Consider the following 21050-nt stretch of genomic DNA (forward strand, 5'->3'; position numbering starts at 1 on the left):
AAACCCTAAATCAGCACTACACACACGTCTAAATAACGACCGGGCCTCCTGGCAGTGTTCCTCACGTTATGAAGCATTATTTCTTCCTCCGATGTGACGTGAGGAGGAGATCATTTCAGTGCAGCTATAGCGGAGATGTTCCGCTGTACACCCGAAATACCAGCGCGAGCTCTCTCCACCTACGTGACCCTCCGGCTGAACGCGAGACGTTCACGCAGGAGGAGAAAGAAGGCGGGTCGGAGGGAAGAAGTGCATCTTCTTCGCGTAAAATAACTCTGGGAATGCACTTGCTCGATCACGTGTGTGTGTGTGTGTGTGTGTGTGTCTATATGTGGTGTCCATCATGGGCAGGATTTCAGGGTGCATGTGCACGGACCTCCACTGGCTTTCAACCAAAGTGAATGTGAAGAATGTTGCAGTAAACACACCCTCCTGACTCAAAGAGCTTCATCCTTCATCCTCGAGCACATGACAACCTTAAGGCCATCTTCCCTCCTGGTTCCGAAAAGTTAAACTTGCATTCTCTCCACTGACCATCGGGGGGCGACTCCTGATGAGGTTTGTAGACAACTCAATGAGAAGACGACCCCACTGCTCACTTTATTCCCTCAGTGAAACCCCGTAAACATGAGTTTATGGTCTCAATCGATGCTTCTAAGTACTTGAGGGCGGGGCCACCTCGTGATTGACAGGCCGCTCTTCGTCTCTCCTCCGAAGCCCAAATCCGATCACTTCTGTTTGCTGGTTGCAACAACAACAAAACGGTGACATCGAGGCTTCAAACCTGCAAATATCCATCTTTTAAAACACGACGAGCCTCAATCATTCCAGGTCCATCTCTCTTCTACTGCAGGATCAAGAGGAATACACTTTGAGTTGTTCCCGTGTTTGTCTTTAAATAAAGTTATTAATGTCTCTGATGACCCTGGGCTCAAGACAACGCATTTAAATCGCCTTTTTAATAAAAACACCCTACAGCGTTCCTCTTTTCCACCGTCACCCTGTGTTCAGCTGGACTATAACTCAACTTCCACTTCTTGCCTCGGTGTGTCAGCGTCTCGCCGCGCTGACCTCGTGAAGGACATCAACTTCACCGCGAGTGTTTCATCAGAATCACATTATCACGACGATGTTATTCACTCACTGCGGGCGCGGCTCGCTGCCGGGTTCTTCCGGCTCGGGCCCATCCTCGACGGCGCTCCTAATCGACTGCAGTGATTTGTTATTTTGGGACTAAATCTTCTACTTTTGTTGTCCTCGAAAAATCAAAAATGCAAAAAGACGCAAGCGGAAGAAGAAAAAAAACACCGGAGAGAAGAATCTGCTTTCTCTTTTACAAGAACTCAACCATCTCACACGCCGAGGATACAGGAGACGGCATGAGCAGGCCCCCCCCCCCCCCCCCCCACACACACACACACACACACACACACACACACACACCATCATGGTAAATAAGCTCCTAAAATGTAGGGCGTCAGAGTCAAGGTGTAACGTGAGACATGACATTAATAATATCCACGGCTCTGCACCCCCCCCCCTCCACCCTCCCTGCCGGTGTTAATGAATGCAACACATTAACACACACACACACACACACACAGGCAGTGAACCAGGAGCGTCAGCGTAAAAAGACGTCTTGCTCCGTCGCTCTTCGCGTTGTCAAGACGGCAGAAGCTTCTACGAGCACAATGTTTTAAACATGGGAATGCTGTTAGGGCGACGCGTCCGGATTAGCATGGGTGCTGAGAGCTGGTTGGGGGGGGGGGGGGGGGAGAGAGGCTTTAAGCAACACTAATACTCAGCCGAGATGAGCCGTCTGACAGCGAGGCTACGAGCCGGCTGAATAAACGATGAGCGCACACGCCAGGGGTGGAAGTTAATTCAGCATCATGACCACGGCAGCTTCTCTAAACCGCTCACACACACACACACACACACACTCACACACACACACACACACAGAATACATGTTCACGCAGGCGGAGAGAGACAAACATGCACACGAGCAACATTGACTTTTTCATTGACCTTTTTACTGTTCGTATACATACATGCCTCTGGACTGTTTGGCAAGGGCAGTCCATGCTCACCTGGTGTGTGTGTGTCTGTGTGTATGTGCACACAGACACACACACACGGACACACACACACACTCTCAAACTTTGTAGGGGGGGGGGGATATTAAGATATCAGGCCAATGTTGAGACGCTATTTATATCCCAGCCCACCTTGGGAGTCAGGGGTCTCACACACACACACACACACACACAGACACACACTATTACATTCTTCTTCTTTTCTGAAAAGTTGACTTTGATATTCAGGGAAAATAACACTTCTTTTTTTTGTATCCACCTGCTCACCTGTTAGTTCTTTTCATATGACAGGTGGGCTTGTTCTGTTGATTTAAAACTGTCGGCAAGTATCTTGTAATTTAAAAGAAAAATATGAATTTCACACACAAAAGTTGTTTTTAGTCAACAAAGATTCCAGATGAATTTCCATTCATACATTTTTTTTTTCATCTGGTAGAGTTTTCAAAGCATCCAGAACAAATCCTGTTTTTACAACTGAGGACTTCACCTTTGGGAGAGGAAAGAGGAGAGGAGGAGAGAGGAAAAGAGGACAAGAAAGGACAGGAGAGAGGAGGAGATAACAGGATGGGATAGAGGAGAAGAGGACATGACAGGATAACAAAGGGCAGGAAAGAGGAGAGGAGATGAAATAACAGGAGAGGAGAGGAGAAAAGAATGAAGAGGAGAAGAGGATGGGACAAGAAATTTGAGAGGAGGAGACAGGAGGAGAGGACAGGATAAATCAATAAAGAGAAGGAATGGACAAGACAGGACGGTAAAGGAAGAATGAGGAGGAGAGGAGGAGAGGACAGAGCAGGAGAGAGGAGAGGAGATGACAGCAGAGAGGATAAGAGAGGAGGGTTTGAGAGGAAAGGAGAGGAGATGAGGGAGGAAAGGAGATGACAGCAGAGAGGATAAGAGAGGAGGGGAGGATATAAGGGAGGAGAAAAGAGGAGAAGGGGACATAAGAGAGGAGGAGAGGAGATGACAACAGAAAGGATAAGAGAGGAGAGGAGAGAAGAGGACATGAGGGAGGAGGAGAGAGGAAAAGATGACATAAGAGAGGAGGAGAAGAGATGACAGCAGAGGATATGAGAGGGGAGGGAGGGAGGGGGAGGAGAGAGGAGGGGGGAGAGGAGAGGAGAGGAGGGGAGAGGAGGAGAGGAGGGCCGGACTACTCTGTGGTTCTCCTAACACATGCAGACCCTTGCTGACCTATTTTCCACAGAGTGGCCCGCAGCAGAGTAGAATCAGCTGTCATGGCAACATGCACTTCACATCTCAACGCCCATCACCATCATCACCATCATCGTCATCATCATCATCATCATCATCGTCATGATTACCGTCATCATTATCAAGGGCGCTTCGAGGTAAAAAAAAAAAGGGGTGGGGGGGTGGACCAAAGGGAGAGCGTGCCGCTACAGTTAATTTGTCTCGGGAGGCTCATGCATAGAAATAAAACCAAGAGGCGGAGCGGAGGGATGAGGCCTGAGAAGAGACGGAGGCGAAGCGATGGAGTTACGATGGAGTTATGTCATGTGCGGAGTCCCCCCCCCCCGACACGCCGCCTCCACCTGAATGCATGGCAGCAGGCGAGGAGAGATGATGGAGTTGTGAATTTGAACACCAAAAAAAGGAAAGGAAAAGGGGAGGGGTTAATAACAGACGGGAAGAGGAAGTCATACTTTGGGCAACGGCGTTTCGGATGACCGGACTTTCTTGGGAGATATCTGTGAAGAGAGCAAGAGAAATTATGTTCTTGTTTCCCCCTCTTCAGAGATACCTCCTGTGGCATATTGCTGTTCTCTCTTATTACGGGCAGTGTGTGGATGTCTGATGGTGTGCAGGACCTGGAAGCGGTTCCTCGGGGAATAATAACACCCTGAAGGTCACTTGATGATTAACCCCTGCTGTGGTGCTTTTTTGCTTCTTTAGCCTTACTGTTTATTAAAAGAAAATACAAAAGAAATACAGTGCTTTAAATGGCAACTTTCAACAAAAAAGTGGCGTGCTTTATGAGGCGAGTGTTCTTTAAGAGTTGCCAAGGTCGACACAAATGGTGTAAGCAGGCGTTGTAGCGCACACAGGAGATGGGCGGTACGGTGGGAGACCACACACAGCACGACGGACACCGTGAACACCCGCCAGGCCTCAGACGACCTCCAAAACCTCCACGTGTGCAAGAGAGGAGCCTCCGAAAAACAAATTGTGCCACGACACCAGACAAAACACTGGTATGTTGGCGTGTGTGTGTGTGTGTGTGTGTGTGTGTGAAGGAGAGCCAATGAACAACAACACATCAGAGGAGACACTCAGAAGGTTCAGAGGCAAGGGGAGACACGCCATATGGGGGGGGGGGGGGGGGGATTCAAAACGAGGCGTCGTCGTCGTTAAAGCTGCAGAAATGAGTTCATCCAGAGTTTATGCTTAATGTGTTGAGCATACATCCGTCATGAATCTGCTGTGGTTCCATATCTTCCTTTTTATTCTTATTTTTGGAGCATTTTGTGCAGCTTTTTTGTGGACACTTATTTTGACTCTTATTTTGGCGTATTTCTTTGCCTTTTTTTTAAGGAAAAAAAAGAAGTTCAATAGTCGACTGGCGAGAATAGTGATTTGATCCTGTTTGAATGTGCCATGAATTACATATATATATATATATATATATATATATATATTAAACATTTTATTTCAAGAAAAAAAGGTGGAAATATGCTGTTAGGATGACCGTAGAAACACCCCAACAGGCGTGTGTTTCACCGAGTGAGATAACGGCTACATTTGTGCCTGGAACACAGCGACGTTAGCTTAGCTCGCTAACTAGCAAAACCCGAGCTAACGGCCATGTTGGTGTTGGGGCAAGACGTGAAATGTAGTTCACCAATGAAAAAAACCCTGTCTTTATTGACTTGAAAAAGTATATTTTTTATTACAAAATATCATATGTCTAATTGATGGCACAATTCTAACAACATTTCTCTCGCTGTTGATTATCGAGCATATATTTCTTTACAGAATAAGGTCACCAGGGAAGGGGATGGACTTAGCCTCCAAATTGCTTCTTTTAGGTTTAAAACAATATAATGTAAATACTTTGACTATAATTTCTAAACAAAAGGGGCAATTTTGAATAGCGTCAACGTAGCACTGGAGAAGGGTTTAAAATGACGTGTGACAAGAGGAGGAAGAAGATGTGAAGACACCAGTGAAAAGGCAAAGGTAGAAAAGGAACAGGAGGTGGGAGAAGTGAAGTTCCTATGGACAGAGAGGGGCAGAAACAGAAGGATGAAGAACAACAGAGTCACAGGAAGTGGTACCGACTGGCCCCCGGTGCTCGGGCCTCACGCCCTCGGTCCATTCACACTCTAACCTTCATTGGTGCCAGCTGGATGGGGGTGATGTAGGAGGGGTCCACCATGGGTTTGGGCCGGTTGGCGGTGTCCGCCAGGAGGCTCTGCCATTGCTGAGGCAGCCCGGTGAACTTCTGCTCCCGCGGGTCGAAGCCCGTGTGGACCCGGTGCTCAAAGTTAGACGGGGCGGAGATCTCCAGCCGTTTCTTCTTCTTCCCAAACATGCTGGAACACCCTGGCACACCTGGTCAGAAGCACAAAGAGACAGATTCATGTTTCCACTTTCCAACGCGTTTAATATCTCACCGCGTACGGAAAGGTGTGACGCGACGTCAGGTGGAGGGGATGCAGACGAGTGTGTGATTAATATCAAGACACGTGCACTTTTCTTCTAAAAATACCAGACTACAAATAAATAAATACATATAAATCTAATTAGCATGAACTGTTCAAGGGGTTTTGATTAATTTTCTATATTTTCTATATATATATATATATATGTATATATATACATATATATGTATATATACACATATATAAGTATATACATATACGGTGTAGACATATATATAAATATAGATATATATATATACACATATATATATCCAAATATATATATATAAATCTATAAATATATACACATATATATTCATCTATATATACGTATATATATATAAATATATATATTTATATACACTACCGTTCAAAAGTTTGGGATCACTTAGAAATGACTTTATTTTTCAAAGAAAAGCAGTTTTTTTTCAATAAAGATAACATTAAATTAATCAGAAATACACTCTATACATTGTTAATGTGGTAAATGACTATTCTAGGTGGAAACGTCTGGTTTCTAATGAAATATCTCCATAGGTGTATAGAGGCCCATTTCCATCAACTATCACTCCAGTGTTCTAATGGTACATTGTGTTTGCTGATCGCATTAGAAGACTAATGTCTGATTAGAAAACCCTTGTGCAATTATGTTAGCACAGCTGAAAACAGTTATGCTGGTGATATAAGCTATACAACTGGCCTTCCTTTGAGCTTGAAGTTTGTAGAACAAAATTAATACTTCAAATATTAATCATTATTTCTAACCTTGTCAATGTCTTGACTATATTTTATATTCATTTGATAAATAAAAGTGTGATTTTTCATGGAAGACACAAAATTGTCTGGGTGATCCCAAACTTTTGAACGGTAGTGTATGTATAAATATATATATATGTATAAATATATACATACATATATATATATATAAATATACATGCATATATAAACATATATATACACATATATAGAAATATATATATATACATATATACTTACATATATATACACGTATATACACAATGACAATAAATGTAACTGAACTGATAATCATCCCGGGTAATAAAAGGTCTAAAGTGTAATAATCAATTATCAAGTGTCCCACATAAGTCCAACTGATGTAACAATTAATGTTTAACTGCTATTATTATTATGCTGTTATCATACTCTGCTGGTCAGCATGCTCATCTCAGCCCTCTAATGCCACCGGGTACAAACTAGGAAAGAACAAGAACACATTTCCAAATATGGCTGAAAAAAACAAAGTGTCCACTTGTGGTTACAGAACATGAACATCAGGAGAAGAAAAGAAAGAAACGAATGCACTGAAGCGAAGAGAAAAAGAAGAAAACTGAGGGTTGGTGTTTTCTTTGATAGTGATGTAGACACGTAGCCGCGGCAGCTTCGCTTTTTCACTCCACCGCCAAGAGGAATTGCCGGTTTGGGCGGATGCACGATGTCCAGTCATAGGAACGAAATGTCATGATGTAGTTGGTGTGGCTGTGAATGGGGTCCATTGTTGTCGTTCCCTTAGGAGGCATTGTTCTCAGAGGAAAACAAAGTCATCCAACTCACCCCACCAGATACCGTCAGCTGTTCCTGGCCCACACCAAACATTTGTATTTGTTTATTTACATACACTACCGGTCAAAGGTTTTACAACACCTCAATTTCTCGAAAGGAAATACCTTCACTTTTAAGGGTTATATTGGTCTGTCTTCCTTTGTTAATTACCCTTTTCTTGCAAGTATAAGAGCAATATACGACTTCCTGCAGTACAATACTGTCCAAATAATGCTTAAGAGGGTGTAGTAACAGTATGTTTCCACACGGCTTTCATTCAGACAGGTTTGGTAAGTAATCAATTAAAGTTAAGACACCTGTAGGAATTGTTGGCATCAAGAACAGCTGCAAGTGGTTAACCCTTAATTACTTGTTCCCTGAAAAAAGGCCTTTTTGTATTACTCTGAAATGTTCATTATTTTTCAGTTTTTAGTAACCTAAACTCTTCAGTTTGTCGCTTACCTTTGTGCCATTTCAGGTAATTCATTCACTGGACTTGAACTGATTCAATTTCAATAAAAACTGAAAAAATGGGGGTGTTCAAAAACTTTGGATGGGTAGTGTATGTGTGTGGTACAAAATAACCCAAAAAAAGCCTTTGCTTAAATAAACACATTCAAAAAGGTCTCAGCAAAGCCACTTGAGGACTGGCCAGAAAAGCGTACGCTGCCCGTGTTTATATGAAATAAATACAAATATACATTTTTCATTTCCACTGGCTGTCATTGCAGGTCTACCGTGGATAATGTGAACAAAGAAAGCCGAGAAGTGTAGATTGTATTTACATTTATTAGCTTAGCTACATGTTCCAGGCAAAAGTCAGCCTGCTTACCAACTGACGATCCCCCGTCGGAGACTTAAGGAAGCATCGTTGGTGTATTCCAGTGTAATGCCTCTTGGCCTTGGTAGGCTATTATAGTAACCTACAGTATTATGTCTTTTATTAAATGCAATTGAGTTCCTGGAGTTCAAACTCACCCGAACCAAATGTCAAAATAAAGAGTGAGAAAGAGCCGCTAGCGTTAGCTTAAACTCTGTTATACTGCACCGGCACCTCGCCTCCCACACAGTTGGATGTTCCATGTTGTTAACCTTGTAATAACAGATTTAGCCAATGCTACGCCCTTTGACTTTGGAAGTAACACTAACATTGTAGGGTATTAAGTAAATTACGCTATAGCTGGGAATGTGCATAATTTCAAGCAAATAAAGACGCTATTAAAACCATTTCTTACACGTTTCATCTTGTATTTTTGATTTTGGAAAAACCTCTCAAATATCTTTAGATAAATCCCCATGCAATATACAGGACTGTCTCAGAAAATTAGAATATTGTGATGAAGTTCTTTATTTTCTGCAATGCAATTAAAAAAACAAAAATGTCATGCATTCTGGATTCATTACAAATCAACTGAAATATTGCAAGCCTTTTATTCTTTTAATATTGCTGATTATGGCTTACAGCTTAAGAAAACTCAAATATCCTATCTCTAAATATTAGAATATCATGAAAAAGTATACTAGTAGGGTATTAAACAAATCACTTGAATTGTCTAATTAACTCGAAACACCTGCAAGGGTTTCCTGAGCCTTGACAAACACTCAGCTGTTATAAATCTTTTTTTTACTTGGTCTGAGGAAATATTAAAATTTTATGAGATAGGATTTTAGAGTTTTCTTAAGCTGTAAGCCATAATCAGCAATATTAAAAGAATAAAAGGCTTGCAATATTTCAGTTGATTTGTAATGAATCCAGAATGCATGACATTTTTGTTTTTTTAATTGCATTACAGAAAATAAAGAACTTTATCACAATATTCTAATTTTCTGAGACAGTCCTTTATGTATCGATGATTAATTCCTTACAAACATGCTGATTATTTGCAAAAATGAAACAGTAATTTGATTAATTTGACCTTCCGTAGAAGCAATGATAGAAGTTCCCATAGAGTGAAACAAAATGTAACTTCAAAGCGATAAAGCGAGAGAAAAAAAATGTAATCACAGAAATCTCTCTCAATCATTTCCCTTTGCTGCCCTGCAGGAGAGCCAGACAGATCAAATTAGTAGCCTCAAACAGGAAAGACGGAGGGGGAGATGGGTGGAGGCGGAAGAGGAGAACAGAGAGAGAGCAGAATGAACGCGCAGAAGGAAACAAACGGAAAGAGAAGAGACAACAATGTTAAAAAATCACGGTGAAAAAAGGATGGAAGCTGGGGAAAGGCCCGCGGCTTTTGTGATGCATTCAGCAGCACAATCGGAGCGCGAGAGATTATTACAGTATGCGGCACACTGCTGGCCTCAGAAAGCTCAATAAGATCAAAAACGTGTGAAGTCATGAGAGAGAAATTGTGCCACAGGCTTGTTCACAAACTTTTCCACGCTGCATTCAACGCCGGCCTTGGTTTACATGGGAAAGAAAATCAAAAGCAAATATTTTGTAGGTGACGGTGATGTGAAATGTGCCAAAAGAAATCCAAGTTACTCGATAATATTGGGCAAAATATTGGACGAAAACGTATATAACTGTCGTAGAGAGAATATATTTAATGCAACCACAATGAAGTTAAATAAAAGAAAGATGTGTGAATCCTTCCTGGTGGTGCGTTAAGGTGCTAAAGTGAAGGTCTGACAACAGAGCTTCAACCAATCGGCTGCCACATAGAGTTGCATTCGTGAACTCATGTCGTTTGGAAACTTATTCACAGTTATTTTGTCAAACTTATTGGAGGAATCGGGGCTGTAAGACCCGCACAGTAGTGAGTAAACACAAAGTAAAACACAAAGTTATATTACGGTGAGAAGATCAGAAGATGAAGAAGACAACTGAAGAACCTCTGTACGGATTAACATAGATTTGAACAGGTACACAGTAAATGTGACGACTTTAGTGCATTTCCTTACAACTCGAATGTGTTTTTTCTTTCGGCCAGACATCCAACGTTAAAGAAACACACGGTTGTTCTTTCTCCCGGTGCATCACATGGTCCGATTCCCCAAAACACACAAGATAGATAGATAGATAGATATATACTTTATTAATCCCCAAGGGGAAATTTGTCGTAACAGTAGCAGCACCAATAAACTAAACACACAAGAATAAAAAATGAAATATAAAACAAAATATAAAAAACAGGGATGAAAGATAAAGATACATACAAGAAGTATACAAAGTAAAATATAAAATAAAATATATATGTATATATACAACATATATGCATACACAATACACAATACTAATGACAAATTAAATTAAATATAAAAATATTACATATAGATAGTGTGCAAAATGCAAAGTGTGTGTATGTGTGGAGTGTAAATAAATGAAATGTGTGAAGTTCAGATCAACATAGTGTAAATAAAACAGACCCGCCACAGGTGTCAACCATAGATAACCGACCAAAGCTAAACAACCCTCGGCTCTAATCTTTTCCCTTTTTCTCCCGAGGCAACCCCCCCCCCCCCCCTTTAGGCCGGAGTCCAACTAAACCTCCACAAATGGCGCCGAGGTTTATGACCTCGTTACAGAATCACACCGAGTGGAGAAGAAACACTGTGACATGCAGACGTCCCGCTGATTAGAGATGACGTTCTCAAAACACAGGCGATAAAGACAACGTCAAGGATGAATCTGAACGACCCCCCCCCCCCTGGGAGAAGGAAGAGTCTGTCAGAAGGCGAGACTCAAATATTTTGTAAATATCGACGTGCATAGTTTCACACGGTGACTCAACTGGACCCGAGCGCTGAATCACCAGCCGACACATGAGGGAAGCGAAAGGCCCCCGTTACCTCGGAGCGAAGGAAAACACATCCCATAATGCCACATCCGACTCGCAACCAGATATGTGGAGAAGAGTGGGGGAATACAATAAAAGTCCCGTCTGTTATTTTCCGGATTAGAATCACTTCACGGGCTTCAACCGGCTCCGACGATTCTGAAATACTAACTAACATTCATTCCATTCACATACACATAAACATTACCTCTTGCCATTCCTATGTTAACATTTGCAGAGAGTAAACAGTCCCCCTATGCTTCATAATACATTCATAATAATAATATTCTCCCTAATATTTCCTATTATAATATCTTTACCTTCGCATTGAAAATGCGGAAGGTTATGTTCTGATCGCCGTGTATTTATTTGTATGCTTGCGTGTTACTCGCATAACTCAAAAAGTATTAAACCAAATCGCATGAAAGTTGGTGGGATGATTGGTTATTATCCGGGGACCATTTGATTAGATTTTGGGATCGATCGGGTCAAAGGTCAAGGTCATGAAAAGGTAAAAATCTTCTTTTTACCATAGCGCGGTCCATTTTTATCCAATTGGCATGCAACTAATGCCAACATGTTCATAATTCAATGCCCAATCTTGTGATATGCGAAGGTATGCGCTCTACCGAGTACCCGTTCTAGTTCTATATGTATTAATTTAAAGTACAAGTCCACAGAATAAAAATAAACTATTACAACCTAACATATACAGGACTGTCTCAGAAAATTAGAATATTGTGATGAAGTTCTTTATTTTCTGTCATGCAATTAAAAAAACAAAAATATCATGCATTCTGGATTCATTACAAATCAACTGAAATATTGCAAGCCTTTTATTCTTTTAATATTGCTGATTATGGCTTACAGCTTAAGAAAACTCAAATATCCTATCTCTAAATATTAGAATATCATGAAAAAGTATACTAGTAGGGTATTAAACAAATCACTTGAATTGTCTAATTAACTCGAAACACCTGCAAGGGTTTCCTGAGCCTTGACAAACACTCAGCTGTTATAAATCTTTTTTTTTACTTGGTCTGAGGAAATATTAAAATTTTATGAGATAGGATTTTAGAGTTTTCTTAAGCTGTAAGCCATAATCAGCAATATAAAAAAAAATAAAAGGCTTGCAATATTTCAGTTGATTTGTAATGAATCCAGAATGCATGACATTTTTGTTTTTTTAATTGCATTACAGAAAATAAATAACTTTATCACAATATTCTAATTTTCTGAGACAGTCCTGTATATGGGAGGGCTCTTGAAACGCCATTTTTCCAGGTGTGTGAGACTGGAGTGAGACATGAGCGGAGGCTCCAGAGTGAAGCTCACTAAAAAAAAAGGCAAAGTGTGCACAAGCGTCACGTTTAACAAGCCGCGCGCACACACACACAACACAGAGCCACTAATGCATCGACGCCAACGTGCTCACAGGGGCGACTCAGCCCAGGGCAAAGATCCTGACTCCCAGGCTGATTTGTCTTCGGGCCATCTGTCACCATCTGAGCCTCCACATGCACTTCCCCTTGTGTCCATCACACACACACACACACACACTCACACTTTCACTGGAAACCTGCCTCCCGCTAAAGCAAAAACAGACTCTCTTGTCTGTTGCCGTGTATATATATAAACCGTGTGTCCATTTTTGGTTCCCTGAGCGCAGCGGGACATATTCATGTATGTTTTTGTGTTGCAGAATCATGCAAATATATGTCATACATCATCGAGAATAGGACACGAGTTTCCATCTGATAAACAACTTCAGGGAGAGGAAAAGTTTCCCGCGACAGGGGTAAGAGGAGGAGTTCCTAATCTAATCAAAAGGTCAAATGTTTCACGAGGTTAGCTCTTCCCCAGTGTTCCTGAACGCAGCGTAACTTGGTTTGAGTGACAGAAAAAGCATAAAAACAAGGTCCCTGAAAGCACCGCTGTGTTCTGGAGACGGGAGCCTTCAGCCTGTTGTCTCAGAGACATTAAACATCCGTCGTACGATGACATGTGTCATACAGACAGCACAATACACTTATTATTCTGAGGTGGACTCAGTTTATCATATATTTTATCTTTAATATACTTGTTGGAGTCAAATTTATTAATTCAATTATAATGATTAATTTTCAGGCTGAGTGAATTTGAAGTAATACTGATACAACTTGACGGCTCACACACATCTGCACAACTTTAGTTTTGCACCGGTTGCACGTTATTGTTTTGAAAAGATATTTCGTGTATTTCCTAATATTTGAACTTGTTTTGTTTAGTTTTTCACAGGTTGCACTTATTGTTATTATCTTGAAAAGATATCCAATGCCACACGTGTTAATTGCAGCCACAATAATCTATTTGCCAAATATTACAGATTTTTTACACAACTCTATTTGCATTGTTCTAACACTTTTATTTGTTTTTGCCTGATGGAGCAATTTGGTTTAATTAAAAGCGATTGCAATTTTCTTCATTCTATTATTTGAAAAAGCACAGCGTCACATAAGATTTTAAGTTAACTTCACTCGTATCTTTTAAGTTGTCTGAACTGACATATTATGAGTTGACTTAGCTAATGTTTACTCCAATTACATCAGTTGCCGAAACTCTTTTTTTGTTTGTTTTAAGAACTTAAAATTATTGAGCTACTTTACTTAGAAATTTTGAGGCAATCGGTTTCCTCACCTTTTTCAAGTAAAGTCAACTTATTACATTTTACAGTGCAGGAGTCACACAAAGTTGTTATTTCAATAAAAAATTCAGCGTGGACCATTTATTTAACATTTAGTTTGTGCGGTGGGTCACGAACATCTTTTTTCCTCCGAAGCGTGGCACGATAGAAAAAGTTTGAGAGCCACTGAGTTGATCCCTCGCCTCCTTTGTCACTCGATCTCTCCGGACCTTGTTCCTCTAAATAATTTAATTGGTTCCCGAAAAAAAAAACAGTTTACACAGACACGCATTTCCCCTCCCCTCCCCCCATTGATGTATCTGTAGAGCAGTAAACAGCTTCAGCCGTTTCCATACACAGTGTTTACAACCCCGCTGAGTTTGTAACATCCCTCATTCACATCGTGTTTAAAGAGCCGGTACCACCAGGAGGCTGCTGCGTGTTAAATGATGGTTCCCCCTCACGCCCCCGGTGATGAATACGTCTCGTCGAAGCATTCATCCATATTATATTCCAACTCGTACGTCAGTAAATCACCGCTCTTACCCAGGCAACAACAACAACAAAACGACGGTTTCTCTCGGCCAATCAGAATGCTCCGGCTCAAGCCATCAGGCGAGTCGGTTCCAGGACGATCGGACGGTGCACCGTGATGTCAGATTGCGCAATCCGTCAGGCGCCTCAATCTTTTCCCCGCCGATAAAACATGAGACGGGCGAGTCCTCCGATGGCAGAATAAGAATCCAGAGGAGGAGGAGGAGGAGGAGGAGGAGGAGGAGGAGGAGCGAAACTTTCGGTGAAGTTATCGAACCGACAAATGGGGTCAGATCCAGGACCCTCTGCAGCCCCCCCAGCGAGCTGCTAGCCTGCTGCTAGCCTGCTGATAGCCTGCTGTTAGCCTGCTGCTAGCCTCCTGCTAGCCTGCTGTTAGCCTGCTGTTAGCTTGCTGCTAGCCTGCTGTTAGCCTGCTGCTAGCTTGCTGCTAGCCTGCTGCTGCTGCTGCTACAGTGTGGCTCGCCCCGCTCGCTCTGATACCTCCCCACGTGAGATGCACAGGGGACAAAAAAAGTGCCGACGCCAGCAGTCTGGGCCGAGGCCCGGCCCGACAGCTTAAGCCCGGACCCGGTCCCGTCTCACTGTCATTGTTCGTCTAAGCCCGGTTCCACCGGCCGCGTCCCAACCCGAGCTCTCCCTCTGACCTCCACCGTCCTGCTTCCGACTGGCAAAAAACAACAACAACAGAGAGTGTAAGTGGGACGGTCTGTGACACACACACACACACACACACACTATAAAGTGTCTGCTAGCATGTGCAGATATCAACTGCTCTGCACCAGCGGGCGCCGTGTCACCGCCTCCTTCACAGAGAGGAGGACAGAGAGAGTGACGGAGGAGATAAGATGGAGGAAAGAGAAAGAAAACAGCCGGTCCAGTGAAAGTCTGGCCGTTCGCCGAGGAGACACTCGGGCAGCCAGGGACGGGCACTGTCACACACACACACACACACACACACACACACACACACACACACACACAGACACACACACACACACACACAGAGGGAGAGTGCGTTCTAGAGGGTGCATGGGGAATTACACCTCCGCGAGGGCCAGATCACTTTTGTCACTACAGCGGCCTCCGCGTGGCTAACGGGCGGCGGCGGCGGCTACATGGCGACGGCTGCTTGTTGGCGGTCTGGAGAGTCCGCGAGGCCCCGGTTCAGACGCCGCCTCTCGCCGATCTTTCGCCATCGGGCGAGCGGATCGGCTGAAGTCGTCGTTGCTGATCTCCTTTACCATAACGGATGAGTTCAGCCGGAGAGAGGCGACTCTGGGAGGTATAAACCGAGAGACCGGGGGGGGGGGCGGTCTCTAAATGAGATCTCTGCAGCGTCGAGGAATGAGGAGTGAGGAGTGTGTGTGTGTGAGTGTGTGTGTGTGTGTGTGTGTGTGTGAGTGTGTGTGTGTGAGTGTGTGTGTGTGTGTGTGTGTGTGAGTGTGTGTGAGTGTGAGTGTGAGTGTGTGTGTGAGTGTGTGTGTGTGTGTGAGTGTGTGTGTGTGTGTGTGTGTGTGTGTGAGTGTGTGTGTGTGTGTGTGTGTGTGTGTGAGTGTGTGTGTGTGTGTGTGTGAGTGTGTGTGTGTGTGAGTGTGTGTGTGTGTGTGTGAGTGTGTGTGTGTGTGTGTGTGTGTGTGTGTGTGTGTGTGTGAGTGTGTGTGTGTGTGGTGTGTGTGTGTGTGTGTGTGTGTGTGTGTGTGTGTGAGTGTGTGTGTGTGTGTGTGTGTATGTGTGTGTGTGTGTGTGTGTGTGTGTGTGTGTGTGTGTGTGTGTGTGTGTGTGTGTGTGTGTGTGTGTGTGTGTGTGTGTGTGTGTGTGTGTGTGTGTGTGTGTGTGTGTGTGTGTGTGTGTGTGTGTGTGTGTGTGTGTGTGTGTGTGTGTGTGTGTGTGTGTGAGGTGTGTGTGTGTGTGTGTGTGTGTGTGTATGTGTGTGTGTGTGTGTGTGTGTGTGTGTGTGTGTGTGAGTGTGTGTGTGTGTGTGTGTGTGTGTGTGTGTGTGTGTGTGTGTGTGTGTGTGTGTGTGTGTGTGTGTGTGTGAGTGTGTGTGTGTGAGTGTGTGTGTGTGTGTGTGAGTGTGTGTGAGTGTGTGTGTGTGTGTGTGTGTGTGTGTGTGTGTGTGTGTGTGTGAGTGTGAGTGTGTGTGTGTGTGTGTGAGTGTGTGTGTGTGTGTGTGTGTGTGTGAGTGTGTGTGTGTGTGTGTGTGTGAGTGTGAGTGTGTGTGTGTGAGTGTGTGTGTGTGTGTGAGTGTGTGTGTGAGTGTGTGTGAGAGTGTGAGTGTGTGTGTGTGAGTGTGAGTGTGTGTGTGTGTGAGTGTGAGTATGAGTGTGTGTGTGTGTGTGTGTGTGTGTCGCGCCTTTTAAAGCACATTAAAAGGCAAACTGAAGCGCGCCGAGCAGCCGGTATCGTGCCGCGTGGATCTCAGATGAAATCTCTCGGGGAGGATTCACAGTGTTTCGGTATTTTTGGCCCTTTTTCGAAGAGCCACAAGAGGCACAAAGGAGACGCCAACGACCCTGCTCCTGGTCCTGCTCCTGGTCCTGCTCCTGGTCCTGCTCCTGGTCCTGTTCCTGGTCCTGGTTCTGGTCCTGGTCCTGGTCCTGCTCCTGGTCCTGGTTCTGGTCCTGGTCCTGCTCCTGCTCCTGGTTCTGGTCCTGGTCCTGCTCCTGGTCCTGGCCTCTTCTACTGGACCCTTATTAGCTTGGCTCCACCTTGAGCTCCTTCTTATTCCTCTTCTTTTTACTCCTCCTCCTTCTTCTACCTCATCTTCTTGTTCCTTCTCCTTCCTCCTCCTCCTTCCTCCTTCCTCTTCCTCCCTCCTTCCTTCTCCTCCTTTTTCTTCTTCCTCCTCCTTTTTCTTCTTCCTCTTTTTCTTCCACCTCCACCTTCTTCTTCCTCATCTCCTTCTCCTTCCTCCTCCTCCTCCTCTTCTTCTTCCTCCTCCTCCTCCTTTCTCCTTCTTCTTCCTCCCTCCTCCTCCTTTTTCTTCTTCCTCCTCCTTTTTCTTCTTCCTCCTCTTTTTCTTCCACCTCCTCCTTCTTCTACCTCATCTTCTTCTTCTTCCTTCTCCTTCCTCCTTCTTCTTCCTTCCTCCTTCCTTCTCCTCCTTTTTCTTCTTCCTCTTTTTCTTCCATCTCCACCTCCTCCTTCTTCTTCCTCATCTCCTTCTTCCTCCTCCTCCTCCTCCTCCTCCTCCTCCTCGTGGTTTTCCCAGCTCAGAGCACTCAGTTCTTTGAAAGCCTCCTTCTTTCCGCCCCATTATCTCCGCCGGCGCGTTAAACCCTCCACTTAATCGTTTATTATTGATAGCTCGGCAAGAAGCCTTCGCTCCCGGTGTGACGCCGATGGGTTAATGCTGAGATGTAAAAAGATGTGGGTTAAGGACTCGGGGAGCCAGACGCTGCAGCGACTCACCGGGAAGATCGAGAGGAGGGGGGGGGGGGGGGAGATACATTATATACCTTTAACGTGAGCCCACTGAATGTAGGACAGCTTTAAGTGTGGGACCCTATAGGCCACGCCTCCTTATTGACGAGCTCTGACATTTAAAAAAAAAAGACCAACACGGTTCATGTCATGAACACAGTCTGAGATCTTCACCAGAGCGTCACGAGGACCGTGTACCGATGAAGAGCGTGAGTCGAGGGGGGAATAACGAGCAGGTGATGAAGATGATGATGCACTCAGGGCATTTTCAGTTGGACTTCTGCAACTACGACCAATTCTGACTTCTTCCGCTCACCGAATTCACACAAAGATGATTTACACGCGCACGCTTTAGTCACTTAAAACCCTGTGCTGTACCAAAACAAGACACACATATACTTATGGAATATAGAGACGTCTGTATCGGCCAGATTGCCCCTTTTTCGACCTCCCGGATCGTAAATTATGTCATTAAGAAAAAGGTGACTGCGGGTTCATTGTAATCTCTGGTTAATTGTGTTAACACACAACGATGCGAGTTATCGCACACGAGGCAGCCGCCGTGTGCCTCGCATGTGGGAGAGGAAAGATAAGTCCAACCTACAAACAGAGCGTGGTACTTATAAAACGTCAATCAGACCTCCGATGCGGCGTGCGGACCAATCGGGTGCCTCTTCTCTCTCTGTGTGACGCTGCCTCCTCTTCCACCCGCTCGCCTTAAGCTGTAAATGGAGGCGAATACCTGTCGACCTACATTACCGCCGTCCCGTCGGGCGGCGACGGAGGAAGCCTCTTCGGTCCTTCTGAGAGCGCGGAAAACCAGGAGGTCAGGCTTCTGTGCAAGGAAAGGAGGAAGCTTCCTCCTGCGTCCTGCTCCCTTCTGCTTTTCCTTTCTGTTGCCGTTTTTAAAAAAAGAAGAAGAAAATCATGTCTGAAAACATAAACCTGCTGCACGTGTTCTGCACAAGTTGACAGTGTGCATGAGATGGAAGGACCAGGCCACCAGGGGGCGACTCCTCTGATTGTTTAGAAGTCTATGCTTCATGTGTTACAGCTGCATTCTCTCTACTGACCACCAGGGGGCGACTCCTCTGGTTGCATAGAAGTCTATGCTTCATGTGTTAAAGCTGCATTCTCTCTCCTGGCCACCAGGGGGCGACTCCTCTGGTTGTATAGAAGTCTATGCTTCATGTGTTAAAGCTGCATTCTCTCTCCTGACCACCAGGGGGCGACTCCTCTGGTTGTATAGAAGTATATGCTTCATGTGTTAAAGTTGCATTCTCTCTCCTGACCACCAGGGGGAGACTCCTCTGGTTGTATAGAAGTCTATGTGTCATGTGTTAAAGCTGCATTCTCTCTCCTGGCCACCAGGGGGTGACTCCTCTGGTTGTATAGAAGTATATGCTTCATGTGTTAAAGCTGCATTCTCTCTCCTGACCACCAGGGGGAGACTCCTCTGGTTGTATAGAAGGCTATGCTTCATGTGATAAAGCTGCATTCTCTCTCCTGACCACCAGGGGCGACTTCTCTGGTTGTATAGAAGTCTATGCTGCATGTGTATGTATGTGTGTGTATGTGTATGTGTGTGTATGTGTATGTGTGTGTGTGCGTGTGCTCTTGAATGTGCGTCGATTGTATTAAAAAAGATTGGTGAATTATTTACATTCCTTTCATATTTGTTCTTGTCATTATCTACCCAAGATCTTCCTCGTCGCCAGAGCGTTGGTGCATTTTGTAAAGGATTAATTTAAGTAAAGAGGTAAAAATGAAACACCAAAGAATAGTTTACATGTTGTATATCCGTGTCATTTGCAAGTGTCCATTGTAAAAATAAATGTTATGTTATATTAGATCAGACGTGTATTGGATTCTGCAAAGCAGAACAAACAGTGTGGAGACCGACTGAGTCCACAGAGACTGAAATATCTACATCACACCCAAACGCACGCGGCATAAAACACACGGTGGAATATATTAAAGTGTGTTTGGTGCGAGCGAATAATAAAGAAAAGAGAAAACCCAAAGAGAAAAACGCAGACACTGAGAAAAGTATCGACTGTATTGATCCAATAAGTAATTAAATTTAGCCACCGGTCCAAAAATACTTATATACAGCCTCTGAGTGTAGACTCAGATCCCCCAAAAAACAAAAGCCTTAATTCAGAAACATTTAATAACACAACACGTCCTCATCGCTCCTCTTTCATCTTCACACTGATGTCCTTTTACTTTTTTTGTGTTTCATATATTCCCTTTCATTTCATTTCAGCCCCCCCCAAAGAAGCGAGCGGCGCCCCTTTGGTCCGGTGAGCCGTCTCTTGATGTCCGTTTGTCACTTTGATGGGTTGACAAAGTGTTCCGGAGGTAAAGAGCGGCGAGGATCACGCATCAAAGCTTTCATTTAGAAAGGTGAAGCTGCAGGAGGACCGAGGGACCGAGGGCCGTCCACTGAAGCCCAGAAGCTCACCGGCTGAAACACTCGGGGAAGTGACTCTGAGTCTCTGAGTCTCTGAGTCTCTTAGTCTCTGAGTCTCTGAGTCTCTGAGGCTCTGAGTCTCTGAGTCTCTGAGGCTGAGCAGCTCGTCGTCTTCTGGATGAAAGCATCGTCACGTCATCGTCGTCTCGGAGCTGTAACGCTGAGAAGGGACTCTGACTACAGGGAGTCTAGTGAAGCACTAAAAATAGCCTCTCTCTCTCACTCTCTCCCCTTGCTCTCTCTCTCTCTCTCTCTCTCCTCTCTCTCTCTCCTCTTGCTCTCTCTCTCTCTCTCCTCTTGCTCTCTCTCTCTCCCCTTGCTCTCTCTCTCTCTCTCCTCTTGCTCTCTCTCCCCCCTCTTTCTCTCTCTTTTCACTCTCTCCTCTATCTCTCTCTCATTCTCTCTCCCCCCTCTCTCTCTCTCCTTTATGTGTTCAAATCTTGCTCTCTCTCCCCCCTCTTTCTCTCTCTTTTCACTCTCTCCTCTATCTCTCTCTCATTCTCTCTCCCCTCTCTCTCTCTCCTTTATGTGTTTAAATCTTGCTCTATCTATCTATCTATCTCTCTCCTCTCTCTCTCTCCTATATCTCTCTGCATTCTCTCTCCCCTCTCTCTCTCCTTTATGTGTTCAAATCTTGCTCTCTCTCTCCCCCTCTTTCTCTCTCTTTTCACTCTCTCCTCTATCTCTCTCTCATTCCCTCTCCCCTCTCTCTCTCTCTCTCCTTTATGTGTTTAAATCTTGCTCTATCTATCTCTCTCTCTCTCTCACACACATTCGTCATCTAAAAAGGTGGAAACGGCGCACACATAAATGTTAATTAAATATAAGACG

The 21050-nt window shown here is 44.2% G+C and overlaps 1 protein-coding gene across 4 annotated transcripts in view; it reads right to left on the minus strand.

Annotated features, from left to right (window-relative positions):
* pak5 (p21 protein (Cdc42/Rac)-activated kinase 5) overlaps positions 1-21050 on the minus strand; it is a 67540-nt gene that overhangs the window by 31522 nt on the left and 14968 nt on the right. For 2 of the 4 annotated variants that reach the window (XM_056428274.1, XM_056428276.1), the window contains exon 2: positions 5452-5675. In XM_056428274.1, the coding sequence (XP_056284249.1) occupies positions 5452-5655 (204 nt within the window). In that variant the 5' untranslated portion in view covers positions 5656-5675. Of the gene's footprint in view, positions 1-5451; positions 5676-14311; positions 14377-18497; positions 18525-21050 lie in introns of those variants that run through there. The other 2 variants (XM_056428277.1, XM_056428275.1) reach the window with 2 other exon arrangements.

The sequence above is a fragment of the Pseudoliparis swirei genome, chromosome 12 (assembly GCF_029220125.1).
Source record: "Pseudoliparis swirei isolate HS2019 ecotype Mariana Trench chromosome 12, NWPU_hadal_v1, whole genome shotgun sequence".
NCBI lineage: Eukaryota > Metazoa > Chordata > Actinopteri > Perciformes > Liparidae > Pseudoliparis > Pseudoliparis swirei.